Consider the following 15,962-nt stretch of genomic DNA (forward strand, 5'->3'; position numbering starts at 1 on the left):
GGAACATTCTTTACCATGAGGTCTCCCAGAGGTTCTCAACTCAACACCAAGACCCAGTTATACTCAACAGCCTACAGACTCCAGTGTTTGAAACCTCAGGCCAAACATCCACTTGGACAGGAACACAATCCCTCCCATCCAAAGTGGGGGGAAAATGAGATGACAAAAAAATATGTCACAGATGAAGGAACAAGGTAAAAATACACAAGACCAAATAAAGGAATGGGAAATAGGAAAACTGCCTGAAAAAGAATTCAGAGTAATGATAGTAAAGATGATCCGAAATCTCGATAACAAAATAGAGAAAATACAAGAAACTGTTAATAAGGACTCAGACGAAATAAGAGCAACCAAACAGTAATAGATAACAAAATAACCAAAATTAAAAATACTCTAGATGGTATAAACAGCAGAATAACTGAGGTAGAAGAACGAGTAAGTGAGTTGGAAGTTACAATGGGGGAAAAAGCTGCCCAGAGAAGGGAAAAGAAAAAATAATAAAAAGAATGGAAGACAGTGTTAGAAACATTGGTGACAACATTAAGTTCACCAACATTCGAATCATAAGCATCCCAGAAGAAGAAGAAAAAAGAAAGGGTCTGAGAAATATTTAAAACGTTATAGTGGAAAACTTCCAACTTCCCCAACATGGGAAAGTAAATAATTAATCAAGTCCAAGAAGCACAGACAGTCCCATAGAGAATAAACCCAAGGAGAAATACACCAAGGTACATATTAATTAAACTAATGAAAATTAAACACAAAGAAAAAATTTTAAAAGCAGCAAGAGAAGAGCAACAAATAACATAAAAGGGAAAACCCATAAGGATAACAGCTGATCTTTCTACAGAGTCTCTGCAGGCCAGAAGGGAATGGCAGGATATACCGAAAGTCCTGAGAGAGAAAAACCTACAGCCAAGAATACTTTATCCAGCAAGAATCTCATTCAGATTTGATGGAGAAATCAAAAGCTTTCCATACAAGCAAAAGTTAAGAGAATTCAGCAGCACCAAACAGCCTTACAACAATTGCTAAAGGAAATTTTCTAAGCAGGAAAAAAAAAGAAAGAAAAGACCCACAAAAAAAAAACCAAAAAAACCCAAAACAATTAAGAAAATGGTAATCGGAACACACATGTCAATAATCACCTTCAATGTAAATGGATTAAATGCTCCAACCAAAAGACACAAACTGGTTGAATGGATACAAAAACAAGACCCTTCTATATGCTGCCTACAAGAAACCCATCTCAGAACAAGGGACACATATACACTGAAAGTGTGGGGATGGAAAAAGATATTCCATGCAAATGGAAGTCAAAAGAAAGCAGGAGTAGCAATACTCATATCAGACAAATTAGACTTGAAAGTAAAGACTATTAAAAGAGACAAGGAAGGACACTACATAATGATCAAGGGATCCATTCAAGAAGAACATATCACAATGGTAAATATCTATGCCCCCAATACAGGAGCACCTCAATACATAAGGCAAATGCTAACAGCTATAAAAGGGGACATCGACAGTAACACAATAATAGTGGGAGACTTGAACACCCCACTTACATCAATGGACAGATCATCCAAACAGAAAACAAATAAAGACACACAAGCTTTAAATGACACATTAGACCATCTCGACTTCATTGATATTTATAGGACATTCCATCCAAAAACAACAGACTACACTTTCTTCTCAAGTGCACCCAGAACATTCTTCCGAATAGATCACATCTTGGGTCACAAATCAAGCCTTGCTAAATTCAAGAAAATTGAAATCATATCAAGCATTTTCTCTGACCACAATGCCATAAGACTAGGTACCAATTACAGGAAAAAAACTGTAAAAAATACAACCACATGGAGACTAAACAATATGCTATTAAACAACCAAGAAATCACTAAAGAAATCAAAGAGGAAATCAAAAAATATCCAGAAACACATGATAATGAAAATACAACAACCCAAAACCTATGGGACACAGCAAAAGCAATTCTAAGAGGAACGTTTATAGCAATACAGTCCTACCTCAAGAAACAAGAAATATATTGAATAAACAACCTAACCTTACACCTAAAACAATTAGAGAAGGAAGAACAAAATAACCCCAAAGTGAGCAGAAGGAAAGAAATCATAAAGATTAGAGCAGAAATAAATGAAAAAGAAATGAAGGAAACAATAGCAAAGATCAATAAAACTAAAAGCTGGTTCTTTGAGAAGATAAACAAAATTGATAAACCATTAGCGAAACTTATCATGAAAAAAGGGGAGAAGATGCAAATCAACAGAATTAGAAATGAAAAAGGAGAAGTAACAATGGGCACCACAGAAATACAAAAGATCATGAGAGACTACTACAAACAACTATATGCCAATAAATTGGATAACCTGGAAGAAATGGATAAATTCTTAGAAAAGTACAATCTCTCAAACTGAACCAGGAAGAAATAGAAACTATGAACAGACCAATCACAAGTACAGAAATTGAGACTGTGATTAAAAATCTCCCAACACACAAAAGCCCAGGGCCAGAGGGATTCACAGGCGAATTCTATCAAACATTTCGAGAAGAGCTAACACCTATCCTTCTCAAACTCTTCCAAATTATAGCAGAAGGAGGAACACTCCCAAACTCATTCTACAAGGCCACCATCACCCTGATACCAAAACCAGGCAAAGATGTCACAATAAAAGAAAATTACAGACCAATATCACTGATGAATATAGATACAAAAATCCTCAACAACGTACTCGCTAACAGAATCCAACAGCACTTTAAAAAGATCATACACCATGATCAAGTGGGGCTTATCCCTGGAATGCAAGGATTCTTCAATATATGCAAATCAATCAATGTGATACACCATATTAACAAATTGAAAGATAAAAACCATATGATAATCTCAATAGATGCAGAAAAATCTTTTGACATAATTCAACACCCATTTATGATGAAAGCCCTCCAGAAAATTGGCATAGAAGGAAATTACCTCAACATAATAAAAGCCATATATGACAAACCAACAGCCAACATCATCCTAAATGGTGAAAAACTGAAAGCATTCCCACTAAGGACAGGAACAAGACAGGGGTGTCGACTTTCATCATTATTAGTCAACATAGTTTTGGAAGTGTTAGCCACAGCAATCAGAGAAGAAAATGAAATAAAAGGAATCCAAATTGGAAAAGAAGTAAAACTGCCACTCTTTGCAGATGACATGCTATTATACATAGAAAATCCTAAAGACTCTACCAGAAAACTGCTAGCACTAATCGACGAATTTAGTAAAGTAGCAGGATACAAAATTAATGCACAGAAATCTCTTGCATTCCTATACACTAACAATGAAAGAGAAGAAAGAGAAATTAAGGAAACTCTTCCATTTACCATTGCAACCAAAAGAATAAAATACCTAGGAATAAATCTGCCTAAGAAGGTAAAAGACCTGTATGCAGAAAACTTTAAGACACTGATGAAAGAAATCAAAGACAATACAAACAGATGGAGGGACATACCATGTTCTTGGATTGGAGGAATCAATATTGTGAAAATGACTATACTACCCAAAGCAATTACAAATTCAACACAATCCCTATTAAATTACCAATGGCATTTTTCACAGAACTAGAACAAGAAATCTTATGATTTTTATGGAAATGCAGAAGACCCTGAATAGCCAAAGCAATCTTGAGAAGAAAAGACGGAGTTGGTGGAATTAGGCTCCCTGACTTCAAACTATACTATAAGGCCACAGTGATCAAGACAGTATGGTACTGGCACAAAAATAGAAAGGTAGATCAATGGAACAGAAAAGAGAACTCAGAGATAAAAGCAAGCACATGTGGGCAGCTTAGCTTTGACAAAGGAGGTAAGAAAATACAATGGAGAAAAGATAGCGTCTTCAATAAGTGGTGCTGGGAAAATTGGACAGCAACATGTAAAAGAATGAAATTAGAACACTTCCTAACACCATACACAAAAATAAACTCAAAATGGATTAAAGACCTAAATGGAAGGCCAGACACTATAAAACTCCTAGAGGAAAATATAGGCAGAACACTCTATGACATACATCAAAGCAAGATCCTTTTAGACCCACCTCCTAGAATAATGGAAATAAAATTAAGAATAAACAAATGGGACCTAATGAAACTTAAAAGCTTTTGCACAGCAAAAAGAAACCATAAACAAGGAAGACAAGAAGACAACCCTCAGAATGGGAGAATATACTTGCCAATGAAGCAATGGACAAAGGATTAATCTCCAAAATATACAAGCAGCTCATGAAACTTAATACCAAAAAAGCAAATAACCCAATCCACAAATGGGTAGAAGACCTAAATAGACATTTCTCTAAAGAAGACATATACAGATGACCAACAAACACATGAAAAGATGCTCAACATCACTAATTTTTACAGAAATGCAAGTCAAAGCCACAATGAGGTATCACCTCACACCAGTCAGAATGGCCATCATCAAAACATCTAGAAACAATAAATGTTGGAGAGGGTGTGGAGAAAAGGGAACTCTCCTGCACTGTTGGTGGGAATGTAAGCTGGTACAGCCACTATGGAAAACAGTTTGGGGGTTCCTTAAAAAACTAAAAATAGAACTACCATATGACCCAGCAACCCCACTACTGGGCATATACCCAGAGAAAAACCATAATCCAAAAAGAAACATGTACCATAATGTTCATTGCAGCACTATTTACAATAGCCAGGACATGGAAACAACCTAAATGTCCATCAACCAATGAATGAATAAAGAAGATGTGGCACATATATACAATGGAATATTACTCAGCCATAAAAAGGAATGAAATTGAACTATATGTCATGAGGTCGATAAACCTAGAGTCTGTCATACAGAGTGAAGTAAGCCAGAAAGAGAAAAACAAATACTGTATGCTAACACATATATATGGAATCTGAAGAAATGGTACTGATGAACACAATGACAGTCAAGAGTGGAGATACAGAAGTAGAGAATGGACTTGAGTACACAGGGCTGGGGTGGGGGGTGAAGGGGAAGTTGGGATGAAGTGAGAGAGTCGCATAGACATATTTACACTACCAACTGTAAAATAGATAGCTAGTAGGAAGTTGCTGTATAAGAAAAGGAGATCAACTTGATGATGGGTGATGTCTTAGAGGGTCAGGACAGAGAGGGGGGAGGGAGTCGCAGGAGGGAGGGGATATGGGGATATATGTATAAATACAGCTGATTCACTTTGGTGTACCTCAAAAACTGGTACAAGAGTGTAAAGCAACTAAATTTCATTAAAGAACTTAAAAAAATGGAAATTTGTCATAAAGAAAAATGTCTTATAGCAGCCATAGATAAAAGAAAGATTACAAACAGAGGGACTAGGGTAGAAATAACTGATGATTCTTATCATTAAACAGAAGAATAGAAATGTTAAAATTCTAAATGGAAACAACAAACTATCAATATAATTGTTGATGCAGGAAAAACATCCTTCAGAAATTAGGGTGTAATAAAGACAAACAAAAGCTGAGAAATTCATGGCTGTACACTTCTGCTCAAAAACAGAAAGTTAAAGGAAGTCTTTAATGTTGAAGGAAAAATACCAGATAAAAACTGTTATATTGAAATAAAGAATAAAGAATAATGTAAAGAGTAAATATGTAGAAAAATTAAAATGGTCATTTTTGTAATTTCTAAATCACTATAAAATCTCATTGGACTATTACTTCCAGACAAAAGAAAATAATGAGTATCCAATCTAATTTTCCTGGAACAAATAAAATATACAAAATAACAGCTCCCATTCATCTCCAGGCAAAGACGAAAAGTGATTCTTATGAGAAGGAAAACAAATGCAGTGGGGCCCTATGTTGCCCTAACTCACTGCCTAGATTCTTTTGGGGCCATGGATCAGGGAAGAAGAATAGAGGTAAAGCCCAGAAATTTCTATGAGTTTGAGAGAACAAGATGGAAACCCTGATTTACATTAAAGAATGAAGGATAACTGGAAAGGTGTGAGTACGCAGAAAATTTTTATATCTTTTAAATCTTTCTAAACAATAACCAACTGTTGAAAGCAAGGTAGTAACACTATAGAGTGGCATTTAAACACATGAAGAAGCGAAACACATCAGTAATGCTTAAATGCTTGGAGAGGGGAAAGGAAGTAATTTAAGATCACATACTATGTGCGAAGTGGTATAATGTTCCTTAAAGGCAGACTATGCTGAGTGTAGAATTTATGTTATAAACTTATTACAATGAATAAGTAAAATAGTTATATATAAGAAGCCAACTAAGGACATTAATTGGAAAAAAATACTCAAATAATCAAAAGATAGAAAAAGAGGGAAAAGAACACAAAAAGATGGGACAAATGAAAAATAGTAACAAGAAGATGAGCTTAAATCTAACCACATCAATTATTATACTAAATGCAAATTGTCTAAAGACACATGAAAATTTAGAGGTTGTCAAATGAATAAAAAAGCATGAATTAAAGTGGTATAATAAAACCAATAGTGGATGTGGAGAAAAACAAACACTGTTGGTGGGAATACATATTGGTGCAACCACTATGGAAAACAGTATAGAGTTTCCTTAAAAAATTAAAAAAATAGAACTATCATATGATCTAGCAATCCTACTTCTGAGTATATACCCAAAGGAATTGAAATTAGGATCTTAAAGAGCTACCTGCACTCCCATGTTCATTGCAGCGTTATTCACAATAGCCAAGGCATGGACCTACATGTCCATCAATGGATGAATGGAAGGAGAAACTCTGGTACATATATACCATGTAATAATTTTCATCCCTAAAAAAGAAGGAAGTCCTCCCATCTGCAACAACATGGATGAATCTGGAGGACATAATACTAACTGCAATAAACCAGACACAGAAGGACAAATATTATGTGATATCACTTATGCCAGCAATCTAAAATAGCCAAAATCATAGAAAATCTCATAGAAGCAGAGAGTAGAATGGTGGTTTCCAGGTGCTGGTGGGTGAGGAAAACAGGGAGATACTGGTCTAGGCAAAGTAGTTTCAGTTATAAGATCACAAAGTTCTTATGTACATCATTGTGACTGTAGTTAACGATACTGTATTTTACACTTAAAATTTGTTTAGAGAGTACATCTTATGTTGAATGTTCTTATTACAAAAGAAGCAAAAATGAAGAGGGTGGGAAGAAACTTTTGGAGGTAATGGATGTGTTTATGACATAGATTGTGGTGACAATTTCACAGCATATAATTATCTTCAGACTCAGGAAATTGTATAAATTAAATATGTACAGCTTTTATATGTCAATCATACCCCAATGAAATATTTTTTAAAAGATTAAAGGCCCACATCTAACAAAAATTTAAAGCATGTCAAAGTACATTTGATTAGGAAATTTTATTGTAATTATTATCTCAAAATATTATAGCATTTAGTGAATATTTTGAATAAAAACATTGGGTATAAAGAAGAAGTGTACTTATAAGGTAAGATGTTTAAACAATATAGTTTAATAAAGTGGAAAATAGAAGTTACAGAGCAATTAAAAGATGAAATAAAACCAATAGTAGAGATAAAATAGAAAACTAAAAAAAATCCAATAGAGGGCCGAACAAGTGGGAAAAAGAGCAAATATAGGTAAAATAAATAGAAAAAAATAGCAAGATAGTAGATATAGGACCACTTAAATAATTACATTACATGTGAATGGTCTAAGGACTCCACTAAAAGACAGATTCTGCCAGAATGAACAACAAGAAAGACCCAGGTATTTGCTGTCTACAGGGAATCCACTTTAAATATAAAGACATAGCCTGCTTAAAATAAAAGGATGAAAAAAAGACATACAATGTAAACAGTAATTATAAGGGAACTAAAGAAATCATATCACATTCTGACTCTGAAGACTTCAGATCAAGGAATAATATCACGTTGATAGTAAAAAGCTTAATCCGTCAAGAAGACATAATAATTCTAATCTGTTTGCACCTGATTTATAAGCATTAAAATACATGGAACTAGACATTTCTTCCTATCAAATTAGATTTCCCAACTGATTTAAAAAGCTATATATACACAAAATCTTTCACACGAGTGTTTATAAACACTATTCATTATCACCAAAAATATTTGAAGCAACTAAAATGTCCTTCAATAGATAAATGGAAGCATACATACATACAATGGAATATTATACCATGATAAAAAAGAATGAGCCATTAATACATGCAACATCATGAATGAATCTTAAATATATAACTAGCAAAAGAAGACAGTTGAAAAGGCTACACGCTACGGGGCTTCCCTGGTGGTGCAGGGGTAAGAACCCACCGTCAATGCAGGGGACACCAGTTCCAGACCTGGTTGGGAAGATCCCACATGCTGCGGAACAACTAAGCCCGTGTGCCACAACTACTGAGCCCACACGCCTAGAACCTGTGCTCTAGAAGAGAAGCCATCACAATGAGAAGCTCACACACAGCAACATAGAGTAGCCCCCACTCACCACAACTAGAGAAAGCCTGTGCACAGCACAGCAACAAAGACCCAATGCAGCCAAAAATAAATAAATAAATAAATTTATTTTTTAAAAAAGGCTACACACTACATACTATATACACAACATAAGACATTCTGGAAAAGGCAAACCTGTAGACATATGATAATAACATTAGCAGTGCTGGTATTTACAGTAAAGGTAAATTTAGATAAAATGTGTTAATTTTGGAGATTAAATTTGTGGTGCTGTGGTGTCTTGTGATACATTTTGGAACATTAGAAGTACACACTTAGGACTCTTTCTTATAAAGGTGTAAAGTTATATGAATGTATTAAATCTTACAGCGGGAGACCCTAAAGAGAAAATAAATCGCAAATGATAGAGTTTTGGAGATTATTTACATGAAAAGTGCAGTAGAAAGAACAAACATCAAGGGTACTGGGAATTATTGGTCAAAGAAACATTTAGCAGTGCTCTAAATGCACGTGTCTGGGAAGAGATGAAGAATCAGCTTAGCTCTAATCATGAATTCAAAATGTTCCAACCTGCTGAAGAGGCATCATGGTAGAGTAGGAAGGGCATTAGACACGGGGTTAGAAAATGTGACTGGACAGTATCATCTGAGTCAAGCAGCTAATTTTTCAAGAGTTCATTCAAGCAATCTATAAATTTAGGATGTTGGACTAGTTGATTCCTAGTATCCATACCAATTTCAAAATTCTGTGCTATAATAAGAAATCTTTCTCTTTATACTTTTATATTCTGTCCTTCCTCTTCAGAAGAGGAGAAAATCAGAGCGTCACTCAACAGCTTTTTTTTCCCTAAAAACTTCAACTAAAAAGTTTAATTTTTGCAAAATTACTTAAAGTCTCGTCACTAAAATCTATTCTGTAGGAAGCAGTGTTTCTATTGTAAAAGATCGCTCCCTGCCCTACCCTAGAAGTCTTGCCTTTGAAACCAAGCACGTGGCTTTTCTAAAGCTATTAAAATACCAAGATGTTGCACTGCTGTATAGTATGCAGAGGCAAAAAATGGCTCCTCATCAATTTCTGACATTCCTAGTGGCCCTGCAAGCTCTTCTGAAGCAGAAAGGACTAGCTAACAAAATTATTCATTGCTCCTTTTCCACCATGTTACATTTTCTCCACTAGGACAAAGAATTTCCATGAGTCCTGCTGCTTCATCCATTTGTGAATCCTCAAGGTGACTATAACTCTGTGAGCAAACAAACTCTCCCGTGCAATTAGCCCTAATAAAGGTAATTTCTTCTATCACAAGTGTCCTCTGTGTCTCTTGGTCACTACAATCTAGTGACGTCAAATCAGTAATTAGCTCCTAACAATCATGATGGTTTTCTTATATCTATGTGTTGAGGACAATGATATAAAGTATAAATGGTGAAGACTGAAGTCTGAAAAGACTACATTTGCCCCCATCCAATGGATCCTGACAAACGCTGTTTTTTCCAGTAGGTATAAATATCATATAAGGCTAGGGACTGGAAGAGTGCTGTTTTTCCTCAGCCTCCCAATTCAGTCAGAACAAACAACAGAGAGAGGCATTCATACTCTACTCTTTCAATCTTTGATTATTCTATGTCCATTTTGCCTATTACTGTTGTTCAAATATCTAAATCTGAGAAGTAATTGATGGCCATATTTCCTTGCTAAAACCAAGATGGATTTACTGTTTTGACTGAATATACTTTTATTTTAATACAACATTTTGTAATTATTTTTCTACTTTTTGGTGATTATGCTTTCAAAAGGCAGAGAATTATAGAATAGTAAAGATTAGGAGGGAGAGTTCTCTTTTTTTGAAAAGAAATGGTGCATCTTCAAAGGTGTGTAAATTGCCTAAAACTATAAAGTTATTTAGTGACAGATAGAATTAGAAGATATATTTTCTGTGACTCAGGCTACTGCTTCTCTTATAGTCCATGATATATTTGTACATCATCTGCTACTTTGAACTTCAGGTTATTTTAAAGCTTATAACTTAGAATGGTATTTGTTAATTCATGACAAGGAAATACTAATATAAATAATTTATGAAGATCAAAATATCCTGCTGAATATATACCCTACTCGTGAAAAAAGAAGATATGCCATGTAAGATGACTAACTTTTAGAATCTTACTACTGTTATGATAAATTTCCTACATGGTAAATTCATTATTGCACAAAATGTTTGATTCAAGTATTTGATGATCATATATCTCTGAGAAGCAGAGAAAAAGTTATCTACACTTTGAATCAAGGGAAAGTAAGATAAAGGGAAGAAAAGTCTAAATATTCCTTAAACATGGTTTTGATAAATGAAGCAATACTCTTGATATCTCAATGTCTTTACAGACCCCAAATCCTATCATAATCACTATCATTGGTGATACTACCTAAAAATATTTTTGCTAATGAGAAAAAAAAAACTTATATGAAGTTGTAAATTAAGTTGTAGATTAAGTTTTTCAAGATCCTCCCTTTGAAAACAGTGTTTAAACTCCTCAAAAATTACATGTATACTCTGGATCTGTCAGATGAGATTAAGCTGAAAAAAAGCATTCTCCTAGAATATGTGGGTAAATATGGTATACTTAAAGCTGCAGTGGAGACTAGGAAATAATTCCTTTCATGTTATCCTTAGTGACATTTAATTGGTTTTAATTTCTAGAGGTCTTTGAGAATCATTTGTGATCATCTAGTTTGCTGCTATTGAAAACAGAAGCAAGATAGCTACAGTTATGTTAAGTTCTTTGCAAAATTCTGAAATGGCAGATTTTGTTTTAGCATTTCTTCCTTTTTATCTACTCCTTTGCCTATTTTAGATTCCTGACTACTCCAAGTACTCGCCCAGCTACTTAAGATTTACATTAGGACACAGCATCCAGCTCTATCTCACGTCTTTGAAGACAGCACATCCTGGCTGCAGACACCTTGGATCTATTTCCTTCTTATTTAACAGTAAACCTCTTTATAATTCATCTCTTCAGAGCCAGGTCTGTTTTCTTAGGAGACGTAGAAGTAACAACTAAATTCTATCCAAGCATTAATGACTATAGATTATAAGTTTTCTCTCCGCTTTCCACTTCATCTTAGGTAAATGAGAGCATTTTGTCAATATCCTTCTGAAGACTGAAGATGACACACATACTCTGTCTCCGTGCAGACTGTTATATCTCTGATCTGGATTTAGAGGGAGAAGGTAAAGGCAGTGGGAATGTTGGAAAGCTTGTGAAAGATATATCTTTGAACTGGTAAAGTTTGGTGGCCTCTGTAAACTATACTTAATTATTTCACTTTACCTACCAGTCATAAGTTCTGAGATAGAAGTACTGGGAAATAAGTATTTGATAGAATTTCAAGTGGGAGATAACTGAGGGTCACTAGCACAATCCTATATACATGCATTAATTTATCTTTAAATATTATAAGAAATGATAAATTGGTCTTTACATGAACACATCTACTACTTGGAAACTCATTCTTGCATGAGCCAGATAACACCATCTTTGAGCAGTAAAATAATCTGAAAATAATTACTTATTCCTATCTGAAACAATATATTATTGAGAACATTTACCTATATTTAGACATTACAATTGATTAAAGATGTGCCACTGATGCAATTGTTTAAGAAACATTTTCAGTCTCTTTGAGAGTAATATCATCCTCAATATTTGATACTGAGGATTATGAATGCTGAAAGACTAAATGACTTGCTCAGTGTCATACAGCTGCCCAATGACACTTGTGATTTTAGCATCAATTTTTTTTATTCTAATAGCTTTATGGTTTCACTACAGTATAGTAGTTTTACTTGATATAAAAAGACAGCCCATTTCATCTAAAAAGGAATATGCTAGGGAGTGAAGGGAAATGAGGATTCATCAACTTCTCTAGATGAACAAGGGATTATGAATAAATGATCTTCAGGGAGGCAAGTTATAAACCTAAGTGCTATACCACCAGTTCACAGCACAGTGCCCTGGGAAAAACAGGCAGTTACATACTTGTAGAATCAATAAACTAAAAAAGAATGTGTTTATATTAGAAGTAAAGGATTTATACTTACAGTAATTAATTTCAAGTGTCTGTTGCTTACCACTTTGATCTTTTATACTACTAAGGTCAGCTCTTGATTGAATCAATTTGACCAGCATTCTCTGTGGAAAGCAGTATCCTTTCTTTTTCTGGGCATGCCCAAAAGCCAAGGACAGTGGAAGAATATAAGTTTACAGAAGACTCATTGAGAGGATGATTCTTATGATGGTTGTCTCACATAACACATTTTATTCTAAAAATACCAGAAAGTCTTCTCTGCTCACAAATGCCTCCTGCTGCACCCTTCTGTTCTAGCATCAAAAGGTCTCCCTGGGAAACCGCCTGTGCTTCAGGCTTTGCTTTTTCTGATAGGGCACATATGAATTCTTATTAGCTGGTTTTGTTAGATATTAATTCCTTCTCTGTATCTAGGGATTCAATGCATTATTTATGTCAAGGGTTCTAAGAGTCAGAGTGTTTCCCAGGGAGGACAGGTCAATGTGGGCTCCTGGAGTTAACTTGCTAACAAGAGACTCTTGAGAAATAATGAGGAGGGGAGAATGGCACTAAGGAGAATGTGGTGACTCCTCAAATATAAAGTTGTTTTGGTGTATAATTTTATCCACAGCGTGCTCTTACTTCAGCCTCTACTTGTTAGCTCTTCTGAACACCCTGGAGTCATATATTTTGATATAATCTGTGATAAAATTTGAATTAATTCTTTGGTAGATTTTCTAGAGAATTAGACATTTGAAATACGGAGGTGAGTCCCTGAACTTGGTTCTTGGGAGTTGAAATGGTTCATCATATACCCTGTCTTTATGTGTAAACCTTCCAGGGAAACTCAAAGAGATGCTAGGCAATTTTTAATTATAATCCAAAAAGATATTAAAATTAAAAATTGCAGATGAGTAGAAATCAGTAAAATAAAAGCTATTCTTTACCAAGACCTAATTTAGATGTGGAGAAAGATCCTTAAAGATGAGATGCTTCATTACATTTCATCACACAACTTTTCTAAGTTCTAGATATCTTAAAAAAGTAAAAATAGCATAAAAGGGAGAAAGTTCTGATAAAATAGAATATAAAATAACTGAGTAGAAAAGAAAAACTAATTTTTCCCATGGTACAAATTTCTTACTATGAATATTCTTATACAATATATACAATATAACTATAATTTTTAAAGCCCTACCAAATCAAATAAAATATCAATCATAATTCAATAATATGTCTACATTATTAACACCAATGGCTGAGTTTAAAGAAGCTTAATATCTTCGGAATAACTGAAATGAAGTAATGCACTAGATTCTTTCATTTAACAGAATTCCATGAAGAGATGAATCACAGCTCAAGGAAAACTTCCAATAAACTCTGGATCTTTGTTTTGCTATGGTTTTGTATTTTGTTCGAGATAATTTGTAACTCAATAGAGAAAAGAATAAGGTTTAATCATTCAATCACGGAATCAATCATGATTCCTTCGATGAACTCTCTCACACAACGTAATGCTCTCTCTCCTGTTTAAATTTTTAAAATATATTGCTTACACACAAAAGTAAAACAGAGCAGAAGCATACATCTTGATAAGTTTTCACAAAGTGAACACTCCTATGTAACTATCAACCACATCAAGAAACAGAACATCACCAGCACTTCAGAAGCCCCTTCCTGTCCCCAATTCCCCTTCAAAGATAATCACTATTGAAGCTTTTTCAACCCTATAGATTAGTTTCACCTATTTTTGAACTTTATTTAAATAGGTTTGTACAGTATACACCTCTTTGTGTCTATCTTGGTCAACATTAAGGCTGTGAAATTATCTTCCTTTGTGTTGGCAGTTCAAAAAGAATTTATGATGTCGTTTACTGTAGAAAAATGATTTAGATATTGTCTCTGTAGATTCTTAGACTGGATTTCTGTAATGTCAAAAATTTTCATATATTCAGTTTCATTTTTAAATTAGTTGATTACATTCCTTACATTTATGTAATTGGATATGCCCGTTGATTGAACATCTCCTTGACAACTTTCCCCTCTATCCTTCTTGAATAGTGTTTTTATGCTGTCTATATGGTTTTTGATGATGTGTGAAAACTCAGATACAAATATAAATAGAAATTAGAATCCCTAAGGTATGAAGTGGAATTGGGAAATCAAACCCATGCTCAGTTCACAGATTTATATCTGTTTCTCTCACATTCAGGTAACTGAAGAGAAGTCCTTTCCAAAGTCAATGAATGAGACAAATTATACTCGGGTGACGGAATTTGTGTTGCTGGGACTATCTAATTCCCAGGAGCTCCAACCTTTCTTGTTTCTCATATTTTCACTACTCTACCTGGCAATAGTGCTGGGCAACTTTCTCATCATCCTCACTGTGACCTCAGATTCCCGCCTTCATACCCCTATGTACTTTCTGCTTGCAAACCTCTCTTTTATAGATATGTGTGTTGCCTCATTTGCTACCCCCAAGATGATTGCAGACTTTCTGGTTGAGCACAAGACTATTTCTTTTGAAGCCTGCCTGGCCCAGATTTTCTTTGTTCACCTTTTCACTGGCAGTGAGATGGCTCTCCTTGTATCCATGGCTTATGACCGTTACGTTGCTATATGCAAACCTCTCCACTACATGACAATCATGAGCAGCCATGTGTGTATTATCCTTGTACTCATCTCCTGGTGCGTGGGCTTCATTCATACTACCAGCCAGCTGGCATTTACTGTTAACTTGCCTTTTTGTGGCCCTAATCAAGTGGATAGTTTTTTCTGTGACCTCCCTCTAGTGACTAAGCTGGCCTGCACAGACACTTATGTTGTCAGCCTACTAATAGTTGCAGACAGTGGCTTTCTTTCTTTGGGTTCCTTCCTCCTGCTGGTTGTCTCCTACACTGTGATACTCATCACAGTTAGGAGTCGCTCCTCTGCTAGCATGGCAAAGGCCCGCTCCACATTGACAGCTCATATCACTGTGGTCACACTCTTCTTTGGACCATGCATCTTCATCTATGTGTGGCCCTTCAGCAGTTATTCAATTGACAAAGTCCTTGCAGTGTTCTATACCATCTTTACTCCCATTTTAAACCCTGTTATCTATACTCTAAGGAACAAAGAAATGAAGGCAGCTATGTCAAAACTGAAAAGTCGGTATCCGAAGTCTGGCCAGATTCTGCAATCATAAGAAATGTTATTTTTCTGGAAAAAAAGTAAATTTAGAGGACTGTTACCACTGTATCTGTGTCTCTAGATATTTACAAGTGGAATCACTGTAATGTTAAAGCCAATCATTTTAACCAGTGGGAAGTGTTGATTAACTTGAATTAAAGGTTAATGATAATAATAAAAAGTGCAATGAATTTTAGCACTTTTAATCTTTTCTTCTTTCTATTATGTTTACTTGTCTTTTTGACTTCC

The 15,962-nt window shown here is 34.8% G+C and overlaps 1 protein-coding gene across 1 annotated transcript; it reads left to right on the forward strand.

Moving 5' to 3' along the window:
- Window positions 1–14,712: 14,712 nt before the first annotated feature.
- On the forward strand, window positions 14,713–15,729 carry LOC130845573 (olfactory receptor 4K15). Its single transcript, XM_057723019.1, has one exon. It carries the CDS (start codon window positions 14,713–14,715, stop codon window positions 15,727–15,729), a length of 1,017 nt encoding a protein of 338 aa, XP_057579002.1.
- The last annotated feature ends 233 nt before the right edge of the window (window positions 15,730–15,962 follow it).

The sequence above is a fragment of the Hippopotamus amphibius genome, chromosome 2, assembly GCF_030028045.1.
Source record: "Hippopotamus amphibius kiboko isolate mHipAmp2 chromosome 2, mHipAmp2.hap2, whole genome shotgun sequence".
NCBI classification, from domain to species: Eukaryota; Metazoa; Chordata; class Mammalia; order Artiodactyla; family Hippopotamidae; genus Hippopotamus; species Hippopotamus amphibius.

Bases quoted from the DNA above. Each gene is read 5' to 3' on its own strand.
- LOC130845573 (XM_057723019.1), top strand. From the start codon at position 14,713: ATGCTCAGTTCACAGATTTATATCTGTTTCTCTCACATTCAGGTAACT.